This window comes from Artemia sp. Qi Xiang Cuo, chromosome 1 (genome assembly GCF_049724085.1).
Source record: "Artemia sp. Qi Xiang Cuo chromosome 1, ASM4972408v1, whole genome shotgun sequence".
Taxonomy (NCBI): domain Eukaryota; kingdom Metazoa; phylum Arthropoda; class Branchiopoda; order Anostraca; family Artemiidae; genus Artemia; species Artemia sp. Qi Xiang Cuo.
This window is the reverse complement of record NC_142794.1, coordinates 89,839,217-89,858,390: the sequence shown is the minus strand read 5'-3', so window position 1 is coordinate 89,858,390 and position 19,174 is coordinate 89,839,217. Positions and strand designations below refer to the sequence as shown.

The 19,174-nt window shown below is 36.1% G+C and overlaps 1 protein-coding gene across 2 annotated transcripts in view; it reads left to right on the top strand.

The window, feature by feature from the left end:
• pins (G-protein-signaling modulator pins) overlaps positions 1–19,174 on the top strand; it is a 67,175-nt gene that overhangs the window by 29,952 nt on the left and 18,049 nt on the right. For both annotated transcript variants that reach the window (XM_089096768.1, XM_089096758.1), the window contains exons 6-9: positions 3,822–3,937; positions 10,079–10,245; positions 14,355–14,452; positions 16,515–16,700. In XM_089096768.1, the coding sequence (XP_088952894.1) occupies positions 3,822–3,937; positions 10,079–10,245; positions 14,355–14,452; positions 16,515–16,700 (567 nt within the window). The remainder of the gene's footprint in view (positions 1–3,821; positions 3,938–10,078; positions 10,246–14,354; positions 14,453–16,514; positions 16,701–19,174) is intronic.

The window sequence follows — 19,174 nt, the reverse complement described above, 5'->3', positions numbered from 1 at the left end:
GATTAATTTTTTTCTAAGATATTAACTTTGCACAAGTTTTGTTAGAAACTTATCTCGTTTAGCTTTCCTTTTTTTACGTTGAAGTTTAAGAGGCTATCAGATTTTTTTCTTTCTTGTAGGCCACTGTAGTTTTAAATTTGTAACAAGCTAAGGATTACTAGCGAGTTAGTAAAGATAATTTTGCATATTTTTAAAAAATCAAGAAAAATTAAAAGAATCATGGAAAAAAAAAATACCCTTTACAGCAAATAGTGAGAACTGAATATTTTTTTTTATTAAAGGAAACATCTATTTTATGTTTTAGAGATTGTTCTTGGTTATATGTATTGGTTTTAAAAGCAGTATAAATGGTGTTAATGATGAAGAACAAGGATATGATGTGGCGCTGAACTCTAGTATGGAGTGTGTTGTAGAACCCACTTACCATTAATAAAATTGAATCATTTGTTATTATTTTTGTCCCATGGCAACGCATACCACAAAACTGAAAGCGATTTGCATTACCAAAAGTGTTAAATAGACTACAAACTTAGCGTCTGTTATTATAATCATTTTAGGGGCTAAATTTGTTGTTGTCTGCCATTTGTGGCTGAACGCAACAATAAGTAGTTAATATTCATGATAATTGAATTCTGTATCACACATGGTCAGTCGGATAATATGAATATATAATTTTACTAATCTGACTGCCATCTACCACCTAACTGTTCCAGAAAATTTAAGCAGTCATGAGCACATATAGCATGTTGCCAATGCTTTAATTTTTTTTCAGTCAGCTGATCAATGCGTTTATGCGGAAAAAAGTAGTTTTGTGTTTTTTTGGCAATTCCTTACAAGTTTCTTACTCACAGAGATTATTTTGAAACGAACTTTTTGATATAAATATTTCTTCGTCGTGTCAAGGATGCCGTGCCACAAAAAGCCAAAAAAGAAATATATGAATACAAGGCCAATTATGAATAAAAAATAAACATGAGATTAGTCTTATAGATGCAACATTAAGTAAAAATACAAATCTTATTAAGATGTGCGGAGTTCAAACCTGATTTGCTTTAATGCTGTTTTTGAATATTTGCTGCGGAAATTTTGTTAAACAGTCTACAAGACAAATTAGAGCTTTTATTAGCAGCCTCTGTGAAGGATTAGGAATGGTGGTAGTAATAGTAACAGATTTCCGTAAAGTGATCTACTTTTACGGTAGCTGCATAAGTTGCCTCTTTAAAATTCATATCATGGTTACAGCGGTAGATGTCATGGTTGTAGTGTTAACAATATTAACTGGAATTTCTGTTATTCTTAACGGCAAAGATTACTGCGAAAACAAATTTATGGGATCTGATCTAACCTCTCTTACTGCTCTTTTACGAACTCTAGCCGATAGTAACTGGAAATTTTGAAACTCCTTTAAAAAAAAGAGACGACTGTCAGGTGAAGAAGAATCACCATTTGAATGGGGTTCAGGAATATTAACTGTTATTTCCATTAATCTTAATGGTAAGTTTTTATTGTCAAAAATAAAATTATGGGAATCTTGAAAAATAGCCTTAAAGCCCTGAAATCAGGATCGAAATGAAAACTGCACCATTGGAATCATCATACCTGAAAACCCCAGACAGGAGAATAACAGTACCCGATTTAGAGTGATAGGGGAAATGATTTGTTCGTATGGGAAGCAGTGATTTGTTCTTTTTTTTCCTTTTTTTTACGTCGTCGCTCGTGGGGCCCTGAAACATCATAGAGGGATTTTCCGTGTCTTATCCGAAAGCTAATTTTTATATTTCTGTGCTTTTTATAAGTAACAAAAGCTAATATTACAACAAATTGTTGCCAAAGCAAAGGGCAAAACGGGCTTAATGTATGATTATCTTTTTTTTTCACCAAGGTACTTTGTATGGGAAAGAGTTGTCGTAGAAACCTCGGAAGGAGCACATTCGATTGGAAATTTAAATTTCTAACGTCTTATCTGAAAGTCAAAAGTGATTGAAGTTTAACCAGCTCCTCTCCCACGCCCCTCTTTTTTCCAAAAACATTCAGTCAAAATTTTGAGATAGCCGTTTTGTTAAGCATGGTTGAACGGAGCATGGTTAACTATGCCTCTGTGGATACCCCCCCCCCCCCATCACGCACACACATTTGTTAGGGCAAGGGCTGTAAGTTATGCTACTCGACCATTGTAACTTATAGTATTTGTTATCGGGAAAGGGGGTTATCTTTAACCGCCGGTGTCCAAAATGGTCAAGGGCATTTAGGTGAAGCTTTCAGGGAATGATGAGGGGAGTGTCGAAATAAATCAAAACCCACTATATGCATGCAGGTTGTCCAAAGGATGCATTTCATGAATAACCTAGGGTATTGTTTTGTAACTTTCAGGGATTGATAAGGGGTAAGATCAAGTGACCAAATGGTAATATATGGATGCTACTACTACTACTGCTACTACTACAACTTCCACCATTACTTCTACAATTACTACTACTACTTCTGTGGTAACTACTACTATGGCTGAGGTATTAAGGTGAAAATTCCAGGAAATGTTGAGGAGGAACTTGAACTAAATCAAACCACTGCATGTGCATACAGATTGTCAAAAAGGCGTGTAAGTAATATCTTAGGAACGCCTTAGAGTATCAACTTGAAACTTCCATGGCATGATCAGGGGGATATTCAATTGACCAAAAGGTAATATATTCATACTACTTCTGCTACTAATACTACTATTGTTAACTAATACTACTAATGTTACTAGTACTACTAATACAACTACCATTGCCACTATTACTACTTCTACTACTACTGCTATCTCCACTACTACTATGACTACTACTAAGGCTAAGGCTATAAAGGTGAAATTTCAGGGATTGTGAAGAAGTTCGAACTGAATCAAAACACATTTTGTGCATGCCGGCTATCGAAAGGTCGTATATCAGGAATAGTGGAGGGTGATAACTTGGTACTTCAAGGGAATGAGGAGGGGGATGATCAACTGACTAAATTGCAATATGGGCACGCTACAACTACTACTGCTACTGCTGCTACAACTACTACTACTATTTCTGTTGCGACTACTACTAAGGCTAAGGGTATTAACGTGAAAATTTCAGCAAATTTTGAGAGAGAAGTTGAACTTCCCCCTATTTACGTATGTTCACTATATGCATATAGGCTGTCAAAAGGGCGTATCAGTAATAGTAATATCTTAGGAATATCTTTGCAGTATTAAGTTGAAACTTCCAGATCAAGATGAGTGCCTTTTGATCCACCGAAACGTGGATGATGTGTGATGTATATTTCTTTGTTGAAAAACAACCAACAAGCAGGGGGTAGAGGGGCCAATGATTTTTTTTGTGGGGAGGATATTTGAGGTCTAAAAATTCGTCTTTTTGCGACAACGTTTTCAGCTTTTATGGAGAGGTTCCTCAGATCAATCTGGAGATAAATTTACCCCTAAGACCCCTTCATTCCAAAGAATAAAGTGAAGTTAAGTATGTAATGTAGATCCTAAGTGGCTAATAGCCACATTCGTGTACCAAAAATATGCTGACTGTAAAAGAGAGATGGCTTTCCCAATAACAATATTTATAATAGAAAACCCCCTCCCCTTTCCAAATCTTGGGTGACGTTTCAGACTAGCCAACCTCCCCCTTAAAAAATCTAAAAAAAAAACACTTTCAGAGATGATTTTTGAAGTATTATTGTGCAACAGTACAGCTTTAGTGTAATTAGATGTAACGACTCTCCTTGAGTATATGGTACCCTCAATAAAGTATTTTAAAGGACAGAAATTAAACATTAGGTCAGAATTATACTGTTTTCAATTATAGAGGCTGACAATTGCGAAGGAATTTGGTGATAAACCAGCAGAGAGACGTGCTCACTCTAATCTTGGCAATGCACACATATTTCTTGGAGAATTTGAAGTTGCTGCAAGTCACTACGAGTAAGTATAAAAGTTTTACTCTAATTGACAATAAGCCCACTATTATTTTGATTGATGAACTAAAACTATGACAGTTGGGGCTCGTGGCTTAGTTGTAGACGAACATAATGAGCCATACTGTTTTCATATCAAAGAGGTGGAGAAGTGTTACTCCATAACTGATTGTAATTCGCTAAATATTCTCGGTCGGACAACATTGTTGGCTGCAACATAGCCCGGTTTAAAGGTCTAATTCGAAGTATGCAAGATTTTCAAAACATTAGGTTATTTTGGATTATTATTTATGTTAGAAAAACCGAATGTATTTTTATATTTATGATTTGACCAAGTTTGTCACCCCGAACTGTTTGACAGTCGAAGATATATTTTAATTCGCTCTCTCTTTTCCAGGGACAATCTTGTCAAACTAACGGTCATAAAATATAGTACAAAGCTAATTTCCGCTAGAATTTCCGCTAGGGTTCATCTAAGCGGAAATTTAAGTTTGTAAAAGGCTTTGCGGTTGTTCAAAATATCGCGCTGTGGCACACCAACAGTTTTGGTCGGAAGAAGGTCAAAATCCTACTGGATAGAAATTTCTGAGACAGCAGAGTGATGGGAAAATATTCTCAGCTTTTGAAGAAATTCCATCTGGGTGGTGGTTCCCTGGTCCCTAAACTAACTAATAAGTTTCTTCCATGCATGTGTCAGGTTACTGAACACGTGATTCTCGGCACTGCAGTTAGGAAGAAGAAGAAGTTTCGCCTGCTCACGTTTTTCAATATAGTCCCACATTTCATCCGACAGCTATTGGTCTTTTGGTCTTTTCTTGAAACCAAGGAATAGTTTCGCAGCTTCTTTATAGTTTTCCTCCATATTTTCCCACATACATTCTTCGTCTACTTCTTCAAAGGATTGTAGGACTTCAAATCTGTTTGACAGCTTTGTGGTGAATTCTTTATTGATGTCCTTATTGGACAGTCTGTCCGAGTCAGATCGGTGTTTTGGAGCAGGCATCTTCTTTTTCGGGACATTCAGCTTGATTTTAATTGTTGCTATCATAAGTAAATGATCAGAGCTGATATCTGCCCCTCTAAATGAGCGAACATCTTGGAGACTTGTTCGCCATTTTCTGCTTATGAGTATATGGTCAATCTGTTTTTTGTCACTCTGTCTGGGGACTTTCATGTATATTTGTGGATGTCTTTATGCTTGAAAAATGTGCCGCCGATGATAAGGTCATTTGATAGTGCACAGTCTATCAGGCAGTCTCCATTTTCATATCTGGTGCCAAGACCTTCATTTCCCATGACTTCAGGGCAATGAGTTCGTTCGTTTCCAACCTTGCCATTAAAATAACCTGCCAAACACATGATATCATGCAATGGCGCTTCCTTGATTGTGGTATTTAAGTCATTATAAAATTGTTCCTTTATTTCATCTCTTGCATCATTTGTTTTGCATCTCTTGCATCAATTGTTCCTGGCTTGGAAGGTTGTGCGAGTGTTCGCACGTTCCAAAATCCTATATATTGATCCAATATCAGTTGGATATATATATATATATATATATATATATATATATATATATATATATATATATATAGCATAGTATATATATATATAGCATAAAAAGAGAGACATGACAGAATAAACACCAGTAAGCTTACAGTTTTCAGCACAACAGATTGAACTTAATGAAATCGAATTACCGGAATTACATATGGTGTTTGGTCATAAAATGGCCCATAAATTAACATGGTATTCACGTGATGGTAAGACAGCAAACCTTGTTATTATGTTATAGTAAACGGAAGACCGGCAGGATCAATACAAGATAGTAGGGTATATAGGAGTGCTGTTGTTGATGTTAAAAGTAAAGATCATCATCTAGTAGTGTCTAGGGTAAATTTAAAGCTGAAATTTCGGAAGGGTAACTACCTCCCAGGAAGTTATGATGTTGGTAGACTCCAGGATGAGACTTTGAGAGAAACTTTCCAGGAACAGTTGAATACTAAACTTGAGTTTAAATTTGACAATGTAGAAGATGATTGGAATAGTATTAGGAAAACCAATTTGTGAAGTTGCTGATGGTGTATTAGCGAAGAAAGTTAGGACTGCTAGGAATATTAGTGAAAAAACTTTATGTTTAATAAAGAGGAGAAGGGACTTGTACAAGAATTATTTGAGTGGTAGATCATAGGAAAACTAAAGGAATGTAAAGAAAGTCGAGAAACCATTAACATATGAACTAAGGAGGTGTGAAGTGGAGGCCATGGATAAAATTGCCGAGAATCCGGAAGATGCAACTAGACGGCATAAGAGTAAAATATTGTACTGGCATGTTAATAAATTGAGAGGAAGTAGTCAATCCGGAATTGTCTCAGTTAAAGATAGGAACGTGGCTACTAGTAGTGATAAAGTAAGAGTTAAAGAGAGATGGGCAGAACATTTTGAGAATATGTTAAACCAAGCTAAAAGTTGCAGGAAGAAATGTAGAGGAAAATGAAAAAGCCTGTGATATCTTGGATGTGAAGAAAGATTTGTTTTGTGAGGAAGAATTAGCGACAGTACTAAAAGGATTAAAAAATAATAAGGCTCCAGTTGCTGATTGTGTGGTAAATGAGTTTTTTAAATATGATGGCTCTGAAGTTAGAAATAAGTTACTGAAGATTATGAATATGATTTTTGAAAAAAGTGAAGTACCTAAAGATTTTAGGAAAACCTTAAATAAACCACTGTATAAGAAACGTGATAAGAGTAAGTTTGGTAATTATTGAGGCATTAGTCTGGTCTATGTTGGTTGCAAATTACTTAGTAATATGATACTTTTTAGATTGAGAGATGATGTAGATAATGTTTTAAGAGAAAAACAGTGTGGTTTAGAAAAGGTAGGATGCGTCGACCAAATTTTCACTGTTAGGTTAATAATCGAGAAGTGCCTGAGTTCTAAAAGTGCCTGAGTCTCTTGTTCTATCCCCCTTTTTATGGATTATTTTGATGGACTTTGTCTTAAGGAGCACAGGAAAGGTAAAGGGAGACCACGGAATCAAATGGGGAGGAAAAAGTCTCCTGGACTTAAATTATATTGATGTATTTAAGCATCCTAGATGAAAGTGTGAGTAAAATGAATGAACTTTTAGAGGTTTTGTGAGCTCATTGTGCAAAATAGGTTTGAAAATCAATGTTAAGAAGACTAAGTTACCAAGGCTAGGAGTTAGTGAAGATGAAAAGGTGACGCTGGGTAACGAATAGATTGATAAGGTGGGCAGCTTCACTTACTTTGGTAGTATTATTAGTAAAGACGGTGGGAGCAGTGAAGATGTTAAAAGTAGAATAGCCAAGGCTTTGTTTTTTGTGTTTTTTTTCACAGTTAAAAGGGTTTGGACGAATAGGAAGATAAGTCTGCAAACTAAGATTAGAATATTGGAAGCTACAGTGATTACAGTGGTCAAATATGGCTCTGAAGCATGGGCGCTCCAAAAAGCGGAGAAAGATTTGCTGGATGTTTTCCAGAGAAATGGCCTACGGATTGTTCTGGGTACCCGGCTGACTGACCGTATTTCGAACAATAGGTTGTACGAAAAATGTGGTTTAATCCTGCTTTCTAGGGCTATAATGAAAGAAAGTTTGAGATGGCTAGGGCACATTCCGCGGATGAAGGATGACAGATTGCCGAAGAGTGCCCTATTCGGCCAACCGTCCAGGGCTAAACAGAAAGTAGGTCTTCCTCGTCAGGTGTGGGAGGAGGATGTCATAAAGAAAGATTTGAAGGAAATGGCACCTTCCTGGGAGGGTGTAAAGAGGGAGGCTTTGAATAGGTTGGGATGGAGGAGGAGCGTACGTAGCTGTATTGGCCTCAGGGGGCTTGGTGCTACAGTGAGTTGTTATTACTAGTAGTAGAACAAGGAAATATGCGGTTAAAAGATAAGTGGCAGTGAGAATTAGAAGCACTCTCGAAAAATTTTAGTATCAGAACGTGTCAAAAATAGAGAAAAAAACAAAGAATTGTGCCATTCGAAGACATTAACAGCAAAAATCAGAACGAGTCAAAAATGAAACTGAAAAAGGAAGAAATATTGCGTTAGAAGAACAACGTCATCACAATCTTACGTGCCAATAAAATGTGGCGTTGTAAAATTAATTTTTTTTCTTTTATTGGACCTTTGACTTTTGCCTCGGTTTGTCTTTTGTCATTATGAAAGACATATCAACGAACCTTTGTTTCTTTCAATTGTTCAGGTGGTGGGACAAAAACTTCTTTTTCTTCCAACGATATATCTAGTCCAGGTTTTGGATTTTCAAAGGTATGGAAGGCATTGACGACCACCTTTGTTTCTTTTAATTGTTCTGGTGGTGGGACAAAAACTTCTTCTTTTGCCTCGGCTTGACCTTTAACTTTTGTCTCGGCTTGTCTTTTGTCATTATGAAAGGCGTATCGTCGAACCTTTTGTTTCTTTTAATTGTTCAGGTGGAGGGATAAAAACTTCTTTTTCTTCCAACGATTTATTCAGTCCATATTTTTGATTTTCAAAGGTATGGTAGGTATTAATGACCTCATCCATCTTGAAATCCAAAATCCCATCTTTATCGCTATCGTTTTCAATTTGTTTGGTTCGTTACACCTTGGCTTATTTTTCGTCATTATGAAATACGTATTGCCGAACCTTTGTTTTTATAACAAACGTATGGGGCACGCGGCAGGCTTCTATATCTAGATCCTCACTGTCGCTTGTCTTCTAAACGCACACATTTTGAGCCTTTTCTCTATGTCATGAACTTCAAATGGACCTTAAATTTGAAGTGGTTCCTTTGTAATTTTTTTTTTTTTATTGGACCTTTAACTTTTGCACCGGCATATCTTTTGTTATTATAAACAACATGTTATCGCACCTTTGTTTGTTATAGCTGTCCCGATGGTGTGGCAAAAACTTCTTTTTTTGCCTTGGCTTGTCTTTTGTCACTATGAAAGACATATCGCCGAACCTTTGTCTCTTTTAATTGTTCAGGTGGTGGGACAAAAACTTCTTTTTTTCCAACGATTTATCCAGTCCATGTCTTTGTTTTTCAAAGGTATGGTAGGTATTGATGACCTCATCCATGTCAAAATCCAAAACCCAATCATCATTGCTGTCATTTTCAATTTGTTTGCCTCGTTACACCTCGGCTTATCTTTCGTCATTATGAAATACATATCGCCGAACCTTTGTTTTTTTTTTAACTAAGGTATAGTAGGCATTGATGACCTTATCCCCGTCCAAATCCCAAACCCAATCACCATCACTATCATTTTCAATTTTGACACGTTTTGATTCTTGCTGTCGAGGTTTATTTTCATTGACCCGCTGCTCTTCATTTTCATTTTTGACTCCCTCACTTGATCGTTTTCGTATGTCATCTAACCGTGTGTGTCTTTGCCCTTCATTTTTATTTTTAACAAGCTCTAGTGGTTATCTTTATATACTAGTTGACTACTCTTGTCTTTATTCTTCATTTCCATTACTGACACGTTTTATGGGATTCGGTTGTTTTCGACGAATCAATAGTGGCTCCCCCTCTACTTCCCTAAACTAGCTTCCCCGTATCACTAGGTAATGGTTTGTAGATTCTCCAGTCTCATTATGCTTGATAGTTAAGATGTTGATCCCACATAATCATCATAGTAACTGCAACTGCAAATTTTCATTTTTTGGGCCTTTCAACAGGCATTATATTATATAAATATCTGTTGCATTGCTAACTCAACAATCTTATTTATGCTATGCATGACATCATATAAGAAAATACTTATATGATGCCATATATAATGTCGTAAGAAATGCTTCTGTGATTTAATAACATAGTACATGACGCCATTTCCAAAAACCCAAATTAAGGCTCTTAACGATTTTTCTAAGACTTCTGACCTATCTAGATCGTTTTTTTAAATGCGAGAATATCCCAAGATACCAATTTTACCGATAAAATATGGAGCCGTTTTTGAGAACATACACACATACATAAATACATACATACATACACAGTTACTACTCAGATATAAAGATAGTTAGAGGTTTGTAATGTGGTTGTGGTAATTACAGCTAGCTTACAATAATGTTGGTCCAAAAATACCTGCAAAATTTAATAAGCCATTTTACTATAATAAAGGCATTTTTTTTTGTAGAAGAACTCTCCAACTTGCACAAGAAATTGGAGATAGAGCTGTTGAAGCACAGGCGTGCTACAGCCTAGGGAATACCTTTACTTTGCTGCGAGACTACAGAGCAGCAATTGAATACCATTTAAAGCATTTAAGAATTGCACAGGAATTGCTGGACAAAGTCGGAGAAGGTAATTGTGTCTTCTGAGTAGTTTTGTTTAAACTTTCATTTATTTTGAAGTTTTTGCTCTTCTTCCTTTCCAAAACGTTCCTCGGCTTGATATTGCTCTTTTTCATTTCGTAAAAGCTGCTTTTGTCATCTTTACTTTCATTTCTTTAGTCATTATTTATAAAGCCAAATTTAGGTATTCTCAGCGCATGCGTTTGAATATCTTAACCGTAGAATGCTAACGGTGGGTAAAATTTACCCTTGCGAAATTAAATCTGTCTTTTTTCTAACCCTGAGGGTTACCGAAAAGGGGTGGGATTTCTTGTATTCCATCTTTAACCATAAGGGAGCTAGTCGGTCAATTGTTTCTGAATCATACATCAACGGACACGAAGGTACAGAAGGTCAGTGGGTAAATTTAACCCATCTCTACTATTTGCACAACTTTTTGTGCTTTCAGCCAGTAAGTCGATTTCTCAATATTTGAGGCTTAATTGCGAACCGGGCTCTGCTTTTATTTGCTTTATGTAGTTAATGCTACGAGGCTGTACCACTGTAAAGTCATATTTTTGAGCAATTACGGCATATATTTCACCCGCTTTTGGTATTATTGCGGTGGTCTGTTCACTATTTTTTCAGTAATGAGCGGGCGACGGCTTTCTGAAAAAGAAATCACCCAACTTTTAGAGGAAGAAAAGGAAAATTAGGATGCACAAGCAATTGGCAGCGATGGCGAAGACGATACAGTTGAAGCAGATGACCGAGTACTCTCTGACAGTGATGAGAAATACCGTACCTACGTTTCTTGTGATGCCACAGGATAGATCCTATTGCCCAAAGTAGGGCAAAGTAGTCCATGTACTGTCAACTTGTCACGAACTTATCACTATCAACTAATAAAAGTTTCAGTTGACCTATAGCCTGTCCAACATTCTTGTGTCACTCCATCGCCAAGTTTCTATCAGAAAGATAATGTTGCTTGTCGTTTAAACTGGAATCACATAAGGGTGTTCAATCTTAATGATTTGAGAATTGGATTAGGCTATAGTTTCCTCCATTACCCCTGTCAACTTTTAAACCCTACGGCGCGCATTTTGCTATCAATTTGAACCAAAGCTTTGCAAGAATTTCTTATTTGTATAAATCTAGGACTAAAATAGGCCCTTCAGTCCTCCAACATCCCCCTAGCTACTCCCACCTCCAATGTAAGTGCAGAAAGGCAGACATGCTGCATTTTGTCTAAAGACGTCAAAGCATTTTTAGTTTTTATTATTTGTCTTTAAAGTGTTCCTAATGTCAACTTTTGAGTAGAATGATGGAAAAGTTACACCTTCTGCTGCTACGTTTTGGTGGAAAGGTAGAAACCGTGTTTAAATTGAAAGTTGATATTATTTTAATTTTTCTTATTTGCGGCACAAAGTGAGCCTATGGCACCTCCGACATTAGCTGGGTGTCAGGAAATATAAATAATGTTGTTATTAAGAAGAATTAACTTATTTCGAGACCGACTTTATGGAAGCTGTCGTCATTTTTGTTGAAAAAAGATTCTTATTGGGATATTTTTTTGAAATTCATTTTATTTACTAATAATTACAAAATAAACTATATATACACACGACCGTCCGGGAAAGGTTCGAAAAACCTGATGATGGACGGCTGCAATCCTCTAATTCTCAATCAATAACAAAAATCATTTACACACGCAAAAACACGACGTGGTATCGTTCACATTTTCTACATAATTACCAAGAAGACTTACAGTTTTATTTTGAAGAATCTGCACTCTTAAAATTTGCATAGAAATTACTCGACCAAAGAACACAACCATAAGAAATATAAGGCGAAACAATAGTATGGTGCAGTAATAGACGACCTGATAATGGTAAAACTTGCTTTAATCGGCGCAAAATTCCCAGACCTGTAGCAACTTTAGCTGCAACAAGATTACTATGGGGCCTCCAGGATAAACTATAATCAAGCTGGAAGCCCAAATAAAGTACTTCATGCACATGTGACAAAGCCCTGCCATTAAAAAATATCTCTCCATCAACAAAAGGCTCAAACTTGTAAATGCGAAAAAACAAAAAAGCTTTCAAACCCTATTTGCTTCCAACAACAAATCATCAATGGATCGACTGGAAACAATTAAAGCAGTATCATCCGTAAAAGTTGTAATAAAACACTCAGGTAAGTAGAAACGCATTGAATCAACGTACAAAAGGTACAGAAGTGGTCACAAGACAGACCCCTGGGGTACACCACACTTCATTTGAAAAGGAGAGGAAAAAATTTCATTTCATGCAACTTGAAAAGATTTACCAATCAAAAACCATCAAACCACTTCAGATAGTTACCACGAACTCCAAGGGAATGAAGACGTTTGAGTAATATTTTAAAATCCGCTGTATCGAACGCTTTTCTAAAATCAATAAAAATAGTCAAAGGAATTTCACCACATTCAAAACATTTATTCACAGTATCACAGAGGGAATGTACGTCGTCCGACGACGGGTACCTTTCCTAAAGCTGAACTTGGTTTCACTTAACATCCCCGTTTTTGTAAGGTAATCATAAAGCCTTTTATGCGCAATTTATTTCAAATAATTTTGAAAACAGGGGTAGGATCGATATGGGTCTATAATTTTCAATATCTAGCATAGAACCACCTTTGTGAGGGGGATAACTTTTACCTTTTAAGTGCATGAGGAAATATGCCGGTTTGGAGGGAAAGATTGGTTATGTGGACGAGGCATGATTGTAAATAACATCACTGATTTAATAGTCTTAAGATTAATGCCATCTCTCCCTGCTAAATTAGATTTGATTGTTTTTACAACCTTCAGAATTTGGTCTGCAGTATACGGTTGAAATTCAATTTCACTTCCAGTTCCTCTATCATTCACAAATTCATACCCCAGAAAGCCGTCTTTAGAATTAATCAGCCATTCAGCCTCTACATTTTGGCCAATACTTGATAGAAACTCAGCAAGTCTATTAGTAATAATCGTTTCATCATTAACAGTTTCTCCTTAAATCAGTAAGGAATTGGGTAGAGCTTCTTTGTTGTTTCCTAATAGATCATTAATAACCTTCCAAGTTCCTTCAGTATTATCCTTATTTAAATTCAATTTATTCGAAAAGTTTTCTTTTTTAGCTTTTCTTCTTATCGAGTTCACTTTATTGCATATTATTTTGAATTCTTCCAGTTTTTCGGCACACTCAGTATTTAAATAATCCACACACAATTGATTTCTTAAATCTGACGCTTCAAGAATTTCCGTAGTTATCCAGGGCTTCCTGGGCTTATTCTTATAGGGTTTCAAACATTTCACTGGGCAAGTCTTATCATATATGGGTTGTACGATCCCCATCCTGCGATCAAATCGTTGGCCTATACACAACACTAATCAAAAGTCTCCTAATTCCTTAATCTAATTCCAGACTAAACCTTTCAAACTTACCCTCTATCCAATCATCAATATCATTTCTTACTTGGTATGACGACTGCTTTGAAATCAAGTTCGCAATTCCCCCTCCATAAAGTGATGTGCAGTTTTTAGTCTCTAAATTATGATCTGGAAAAGAATACAACGAGACTCAAAAGTGTTCTTGACTCAAAAAACTTTCATATATACCAATAAAACTAATTTTCCCTTGAGAATCAGAGAGAAATTGCAACACATCCTCATAACCAGTAGTAAGGTGGCAATTCCAGGCACATAAATGCAATGGATCAGCTTCCCTGGGGTTAAACTGCAGACTTCGGACATAAGCACAAATTCTTAACTGTTGAAGTCTAACTTTGGGTCACTTTCAGAGGTTGACACCTTGGCATTTAGTCGATGTAAAAAAATTAATTAACAGTAAAATTTTTGTAACAATATTTATGTCAACGAATTCGACCATTGTTTAGTCTTACCATTTGTGTTATATTAGTCAATACTTTTCACCTGTCTGATTAGGTTACTATGCTCTGTGTCTTTTCAGTTTCTCGTTGGAGGGGTTATTCATTGTCATATAGTTCTTAGGACTACAGTTATATCTTTCTAGAGTTATTTGAGAGTAAATCACTGAACTACTCTGCACATAATCCTATCTTTCCAAGATAATATTAGCCAAAAATTCTCGTAGGTCGGGCCTGTTGGAGTCTTGGAAACGCTCACACTGCGCTGGGAGATCACTATACTGCATTGAAATACGCCGAACGACATTTGGAGATATCAAAAGAGGTACTTTCCTTGGATTTTGTTTTGTTGGTATTTTAGACATTTAATTACGCTTAGCCTTTAATCGTAATTCAGCATTGAAACTAAAAATGAACAGTTTATTTATAAATATGTAATAAATTGTGAAAAAACAAAACAAAAGGGCACTGGGTTGAAAAATATTTCTTCAAGTTTTATATTATTATTGTTTTCTACGGTTTTTTTTTTAAGGTTAATAATCAGAAAAAGCAATTTTGTAATGTATATATATATATATATATATATATATATATATATATATATATATATATATATATATATATATATATATATATATATATATATATATATATATATATATATATATATATATATAAGTATGTTGCATTTTTGTGGGAAGTGTGTCAGGCTAAGGGATTTGAGAAAGTTTGTTTTTGGAACAAATGAGGGGGAACAGCACCGGGTGGAAAGATCGTTGGCGTGGATTTTTCATGTGGGTATGACGTATTGGGAAAGTGTTATATGATGATTTTGTTTATATTCATATTTTTGGATAGGGATTTTTCTTGTTTTGATTGTTTTTTTAGTTGTTTAATTCACTCCTTTATTTATTTATTTTTTGTATATTGCTCTTTTTTTTTTTTTTTTTTTTCTTTTTTTTTTTTTTTTTTTGTAGCCTTGGCCTTGCGGTTTTTCTGGTCGATTTCTAGCTGTATGAGGAAAGGATACTTTGTACGGATTTAAGAGTTATTGTTTCAAATATGCATAACTAACCCATCATATCATGACCAGGTCTGGCGTACAGTAAATCTAGGTGTTAATGTGTCTTATTAAATGGGCCATAATTGTATATATGTTAACTTGTAAATTTCTCCTTGAAAACAGTGCTATATTTTATATACGGTGCCCGAAAATTGGCATGTCAACCCGCTTGATAGCTGTGAAGTAAGTCTCGAGATTTTTAATTGCTTCGCATTACATGCTACACATTGCGACAGAAAATAATCTTTATATACAATTATAATAAGTTTTGTGAAGCTTTTTTGTTATTGAAGCACCAGAAAATTATTTCGACAGAAGGTATGCGTCACTCTTAAGAGCCTAACGGAGAGGAAAAGTCAGCTAAATATGCTATTTGGATATTTGGAAGTGATGGGAGAAGAGTGGAGGATAGATAAGTGAATCCGAGCGGAAATTAAACCTAGAGAAGTAGCCTTAGATTACCTCCCTGATTGACCCAGATATTGTCTTAAAATTGATAATTACCCATAGTGCACTAATTTAAAAAATTCTCTGGCCATTGTACGCTATCCTTCAAGTGAACTGCAAATTCCCTAAACAACTGGGGAGGAGGGAAATTAGAAAATCATATTTCAGAACTATATAAGCCTAGTATGCTTGAGTAGGATGAACACCAGCTAATTAAAGTCCTTCAGTCCTCAATTTCACTGTTTCTGATTGTCTTTTTTTAATGGCGTGAAGTGTGTTGCCTAGTTGCCAGTTTATTTTGATTTGAAAATTGGAAATCTTGAGTGACATTTACTCTGGTCAGAGTACCTGCTGAAGTGTGGTATGCTTCTAGATTTTGATTTTGTCATAATTTAGAATTTTCTTCTTTTTTTGTATTCCCTTTAAAAGCCGAACAAATCAGTCTTTGGGCCTGAGGTTACCTGAACACAACGAAATTCTTACGGTTGGACGTTTTTCACGACTAATATGTATGTATCTAAACGCTGTTAAATTTCTCAAAGAGAAAATAAGTATCTTTAAATAGAATATATTCTGTTATTTAGATTTTTCTTCTGCCAGATTCCCCAGACAAGGGGAGTTGGGCTCTAGACAATTTCCGGATGTTTTTTTTGTGCTGTATTTTAGGATCAAACCAATGAAATGCACTTCCGCCATTACGCCTTCTAGACTCTGAATGTTATTCGGAATATGTAATTCTAACGTTAAATATGAAGTGCTTACTGTGTTTCAGGTCCAAGTTTGTCCACTTACATGAAACAGAAATCTTGACTTAGGCTAGGACGTATTATGAAACAGACTTAAAAGAGGCTTATTACTTTCTTTATTTTTTGTTAAGATCGGTGACCAAGTGGGACAGACGACAGCCCAAATGAATCTAAATGATTTGAAGCAAGCGATCAACTGCCCATCATCGACTTCTATGTGTCTCTCTAACGAAAGTGGCACAAATGATAAGAATGGTATTCGCGCTGATCATGTTTTCAATAAGAGAGTCAGCATGGAATGCATGGATTTGATAAAGGTAAACCGTTTTATTTATTTTTTTGTATGTGAGGAGAGAGGGTCTTCCAAAATTTCAAAGAACCTTTTTTGTGATTCCGGTAGTAGACTATTTGAATATTCTCACCTGTTTGAATATTTTTTATACGGTTTATATTCCACAGCTTCTTAAATGTGTCATTGAATCTGCTTGTTATTTTTTCTATATTTATAAATTTTATGTATTTTAGTTTCGCATCTGACTTGAAATATCGTTAAATATCAGACATTTATCAGATTTGAGATATTGTTTACTGTTTTTTTAGGTAATGCCTAGAGGTATTTTTTTTTATTCAATATAGAAATTTAGAAATGCAAGATATATAAAGCTAAATATAAAAAGGAAGAAAATAATAAATACAAAAAGGACCCACACGAGGTAAGTTCAAAGGGTTGCCGACCGTAATTTTTGTGCCTTTACAAATGAAGCTAAAGAGGAAGGATTTTATGCACGGATGTCGGCAGTTCCCATGAACATGCTTGAATTTCTCCCTGCCTGTAGAAGCTGTCTCTCGCCAGTAGACTACGTATGAGTGAAGAATCTAAATAAGTGCCGTTGGATTTTGTTTTTCATGAAATGATAGAAAAACAGAACAAAGGTACAGCATTAAATTTTCTGTAAAGCCTGGTGATTCCCAATTGGAAACAATCCGCAAGATCCAACAGACCTTTTGGGACAAAGCAATTGCTACCGCACAGATAAGGAAGTGGTACCATTTTCTCAAAGATGGCGGACAACGAAGTATATTTTGATAGGCCCTCAGCGTTCAGAAATGAGATTGTTACTAATTAGGTGAGGACCCTGGTGATGCAGGATCGTCAGATTACGGAAAGACAACAAACGAGGTGGCCATCAGCATTGGGTCTATTAATTCTATTATGACTGCAGATTTAAGCCTAAGAAGAATCTCATTGATGTTTTTGCCAAAGCTGCTAACCACCAGGCAGAAGCAACTCCGTTTGGAGATCACACAGGAAATTTTAGGGACTATGAACAGTTATGACTGATGATGAGAGCTGTGTTTATAGTTAAAACCCTGAAACCAAGTTGCAGTCATCACAATGTAAGTATCAATCTTCCCCAAGGCTAAAAAAAAGCATTCCAGGTACAGAACAATTTAAAAGTCATGCTGAATATTTTCTTTGATTCCAGTGACGTGGTTCATCACATATGCTCCACACAGCATAGCCATCACCAACGATTACTGCCAAGAGGTTTTGCGTCACCTTTGTGAAGCTATAAGACGCAAATAACCGGAACTGTGGCAGCTGACAACTGGCAGCTCCACCGCGGCAATGTACCCACCTATTCTAGCAATTTGAGACAAAGTTTCTTAGCCAAACACAACCACTTGTGCTTCGTCAGGCTCTCTACTCTTCCGACATGGCTCCTTGTTACTTCTGACTTCTTTCCCAAGGTAGAACTGCCAGTGAAAGGGACCAGCTTTCAGTTCATAGAAAACATCAGGCATAAATTGATGGACCAGCTGCGCACCATCTCAAAAGGGGAGTCCCAGTACTTCTTCTAACAGTGGCAGAACTGCTGAGAAAAAAAAAGTGTAACAGCCCAAGGGGACTATTTTAAAGGAGATTAGTATTAAAATGTAGTATCAGATTAAAAATTATTTTTAATTACTAAAGGTTAGATACTTTTTGAACAAATCTCGTAATTTGAAAATTCAGTCTGTGCTAGAGGACAGTAGTATTTCAGAGGAATTGTTTTTTTCAGCTCGCAATTGCGGAGGGTAGAAAAGCTTAAGTGGGAGGAGGAGGCCTTCGCCCCTCCTATTGGAAAATTTAAATAATCGGGAGATGGAACGGGAAGGTGCATACAGGGTATTGAAGATGTAGTGTTTTTGTGGCTTTGAAGATAAGGTTGGATTGAGTGAGTCTGGGAGGATATTGGAAGCCTGCCATATCGACTTTCACAGGTAAATTCCACTATAAGGGGGGAGGGGGAGATTCCTTTCTGTTGGTTAGATATGACACTCAGTCCATTCAACATTATTAATGCATAGGTTTTTGCCAAATATGGTCCCCGCTGGGATACTGTCCCATTACCAGTTATTACATATTCTCCCAACCTCTACCAAATTGCCCAATAGACCATTCTTATCCTGTGTTGGTATCGACATTTATTCCCTACGTGACTGTCCCATGGGCTGGGACCATTACTGAAAAAGTTACTTTATGTTTACTTAAAATTTTGACCACCTACCCATATACCCCGGACATTCCTGAGAAACTTTTTAACTTTTGCAATTAATAACTTTAAACTATGCAAAGAGGCAAGTCCTGTTTCGATTCGGATATGGATTTTTTTTTACACTGATAGAGGCTAAGGAGCTACAGGTGCCAGTTCTTCTTGACGTCTTCCCCATCCACACTCTCTGTCGGTATCTTCTCTATTTTGTCACGAATATTTTCCGCGTACTTGGCGGATTCTCTTTGTGAAAA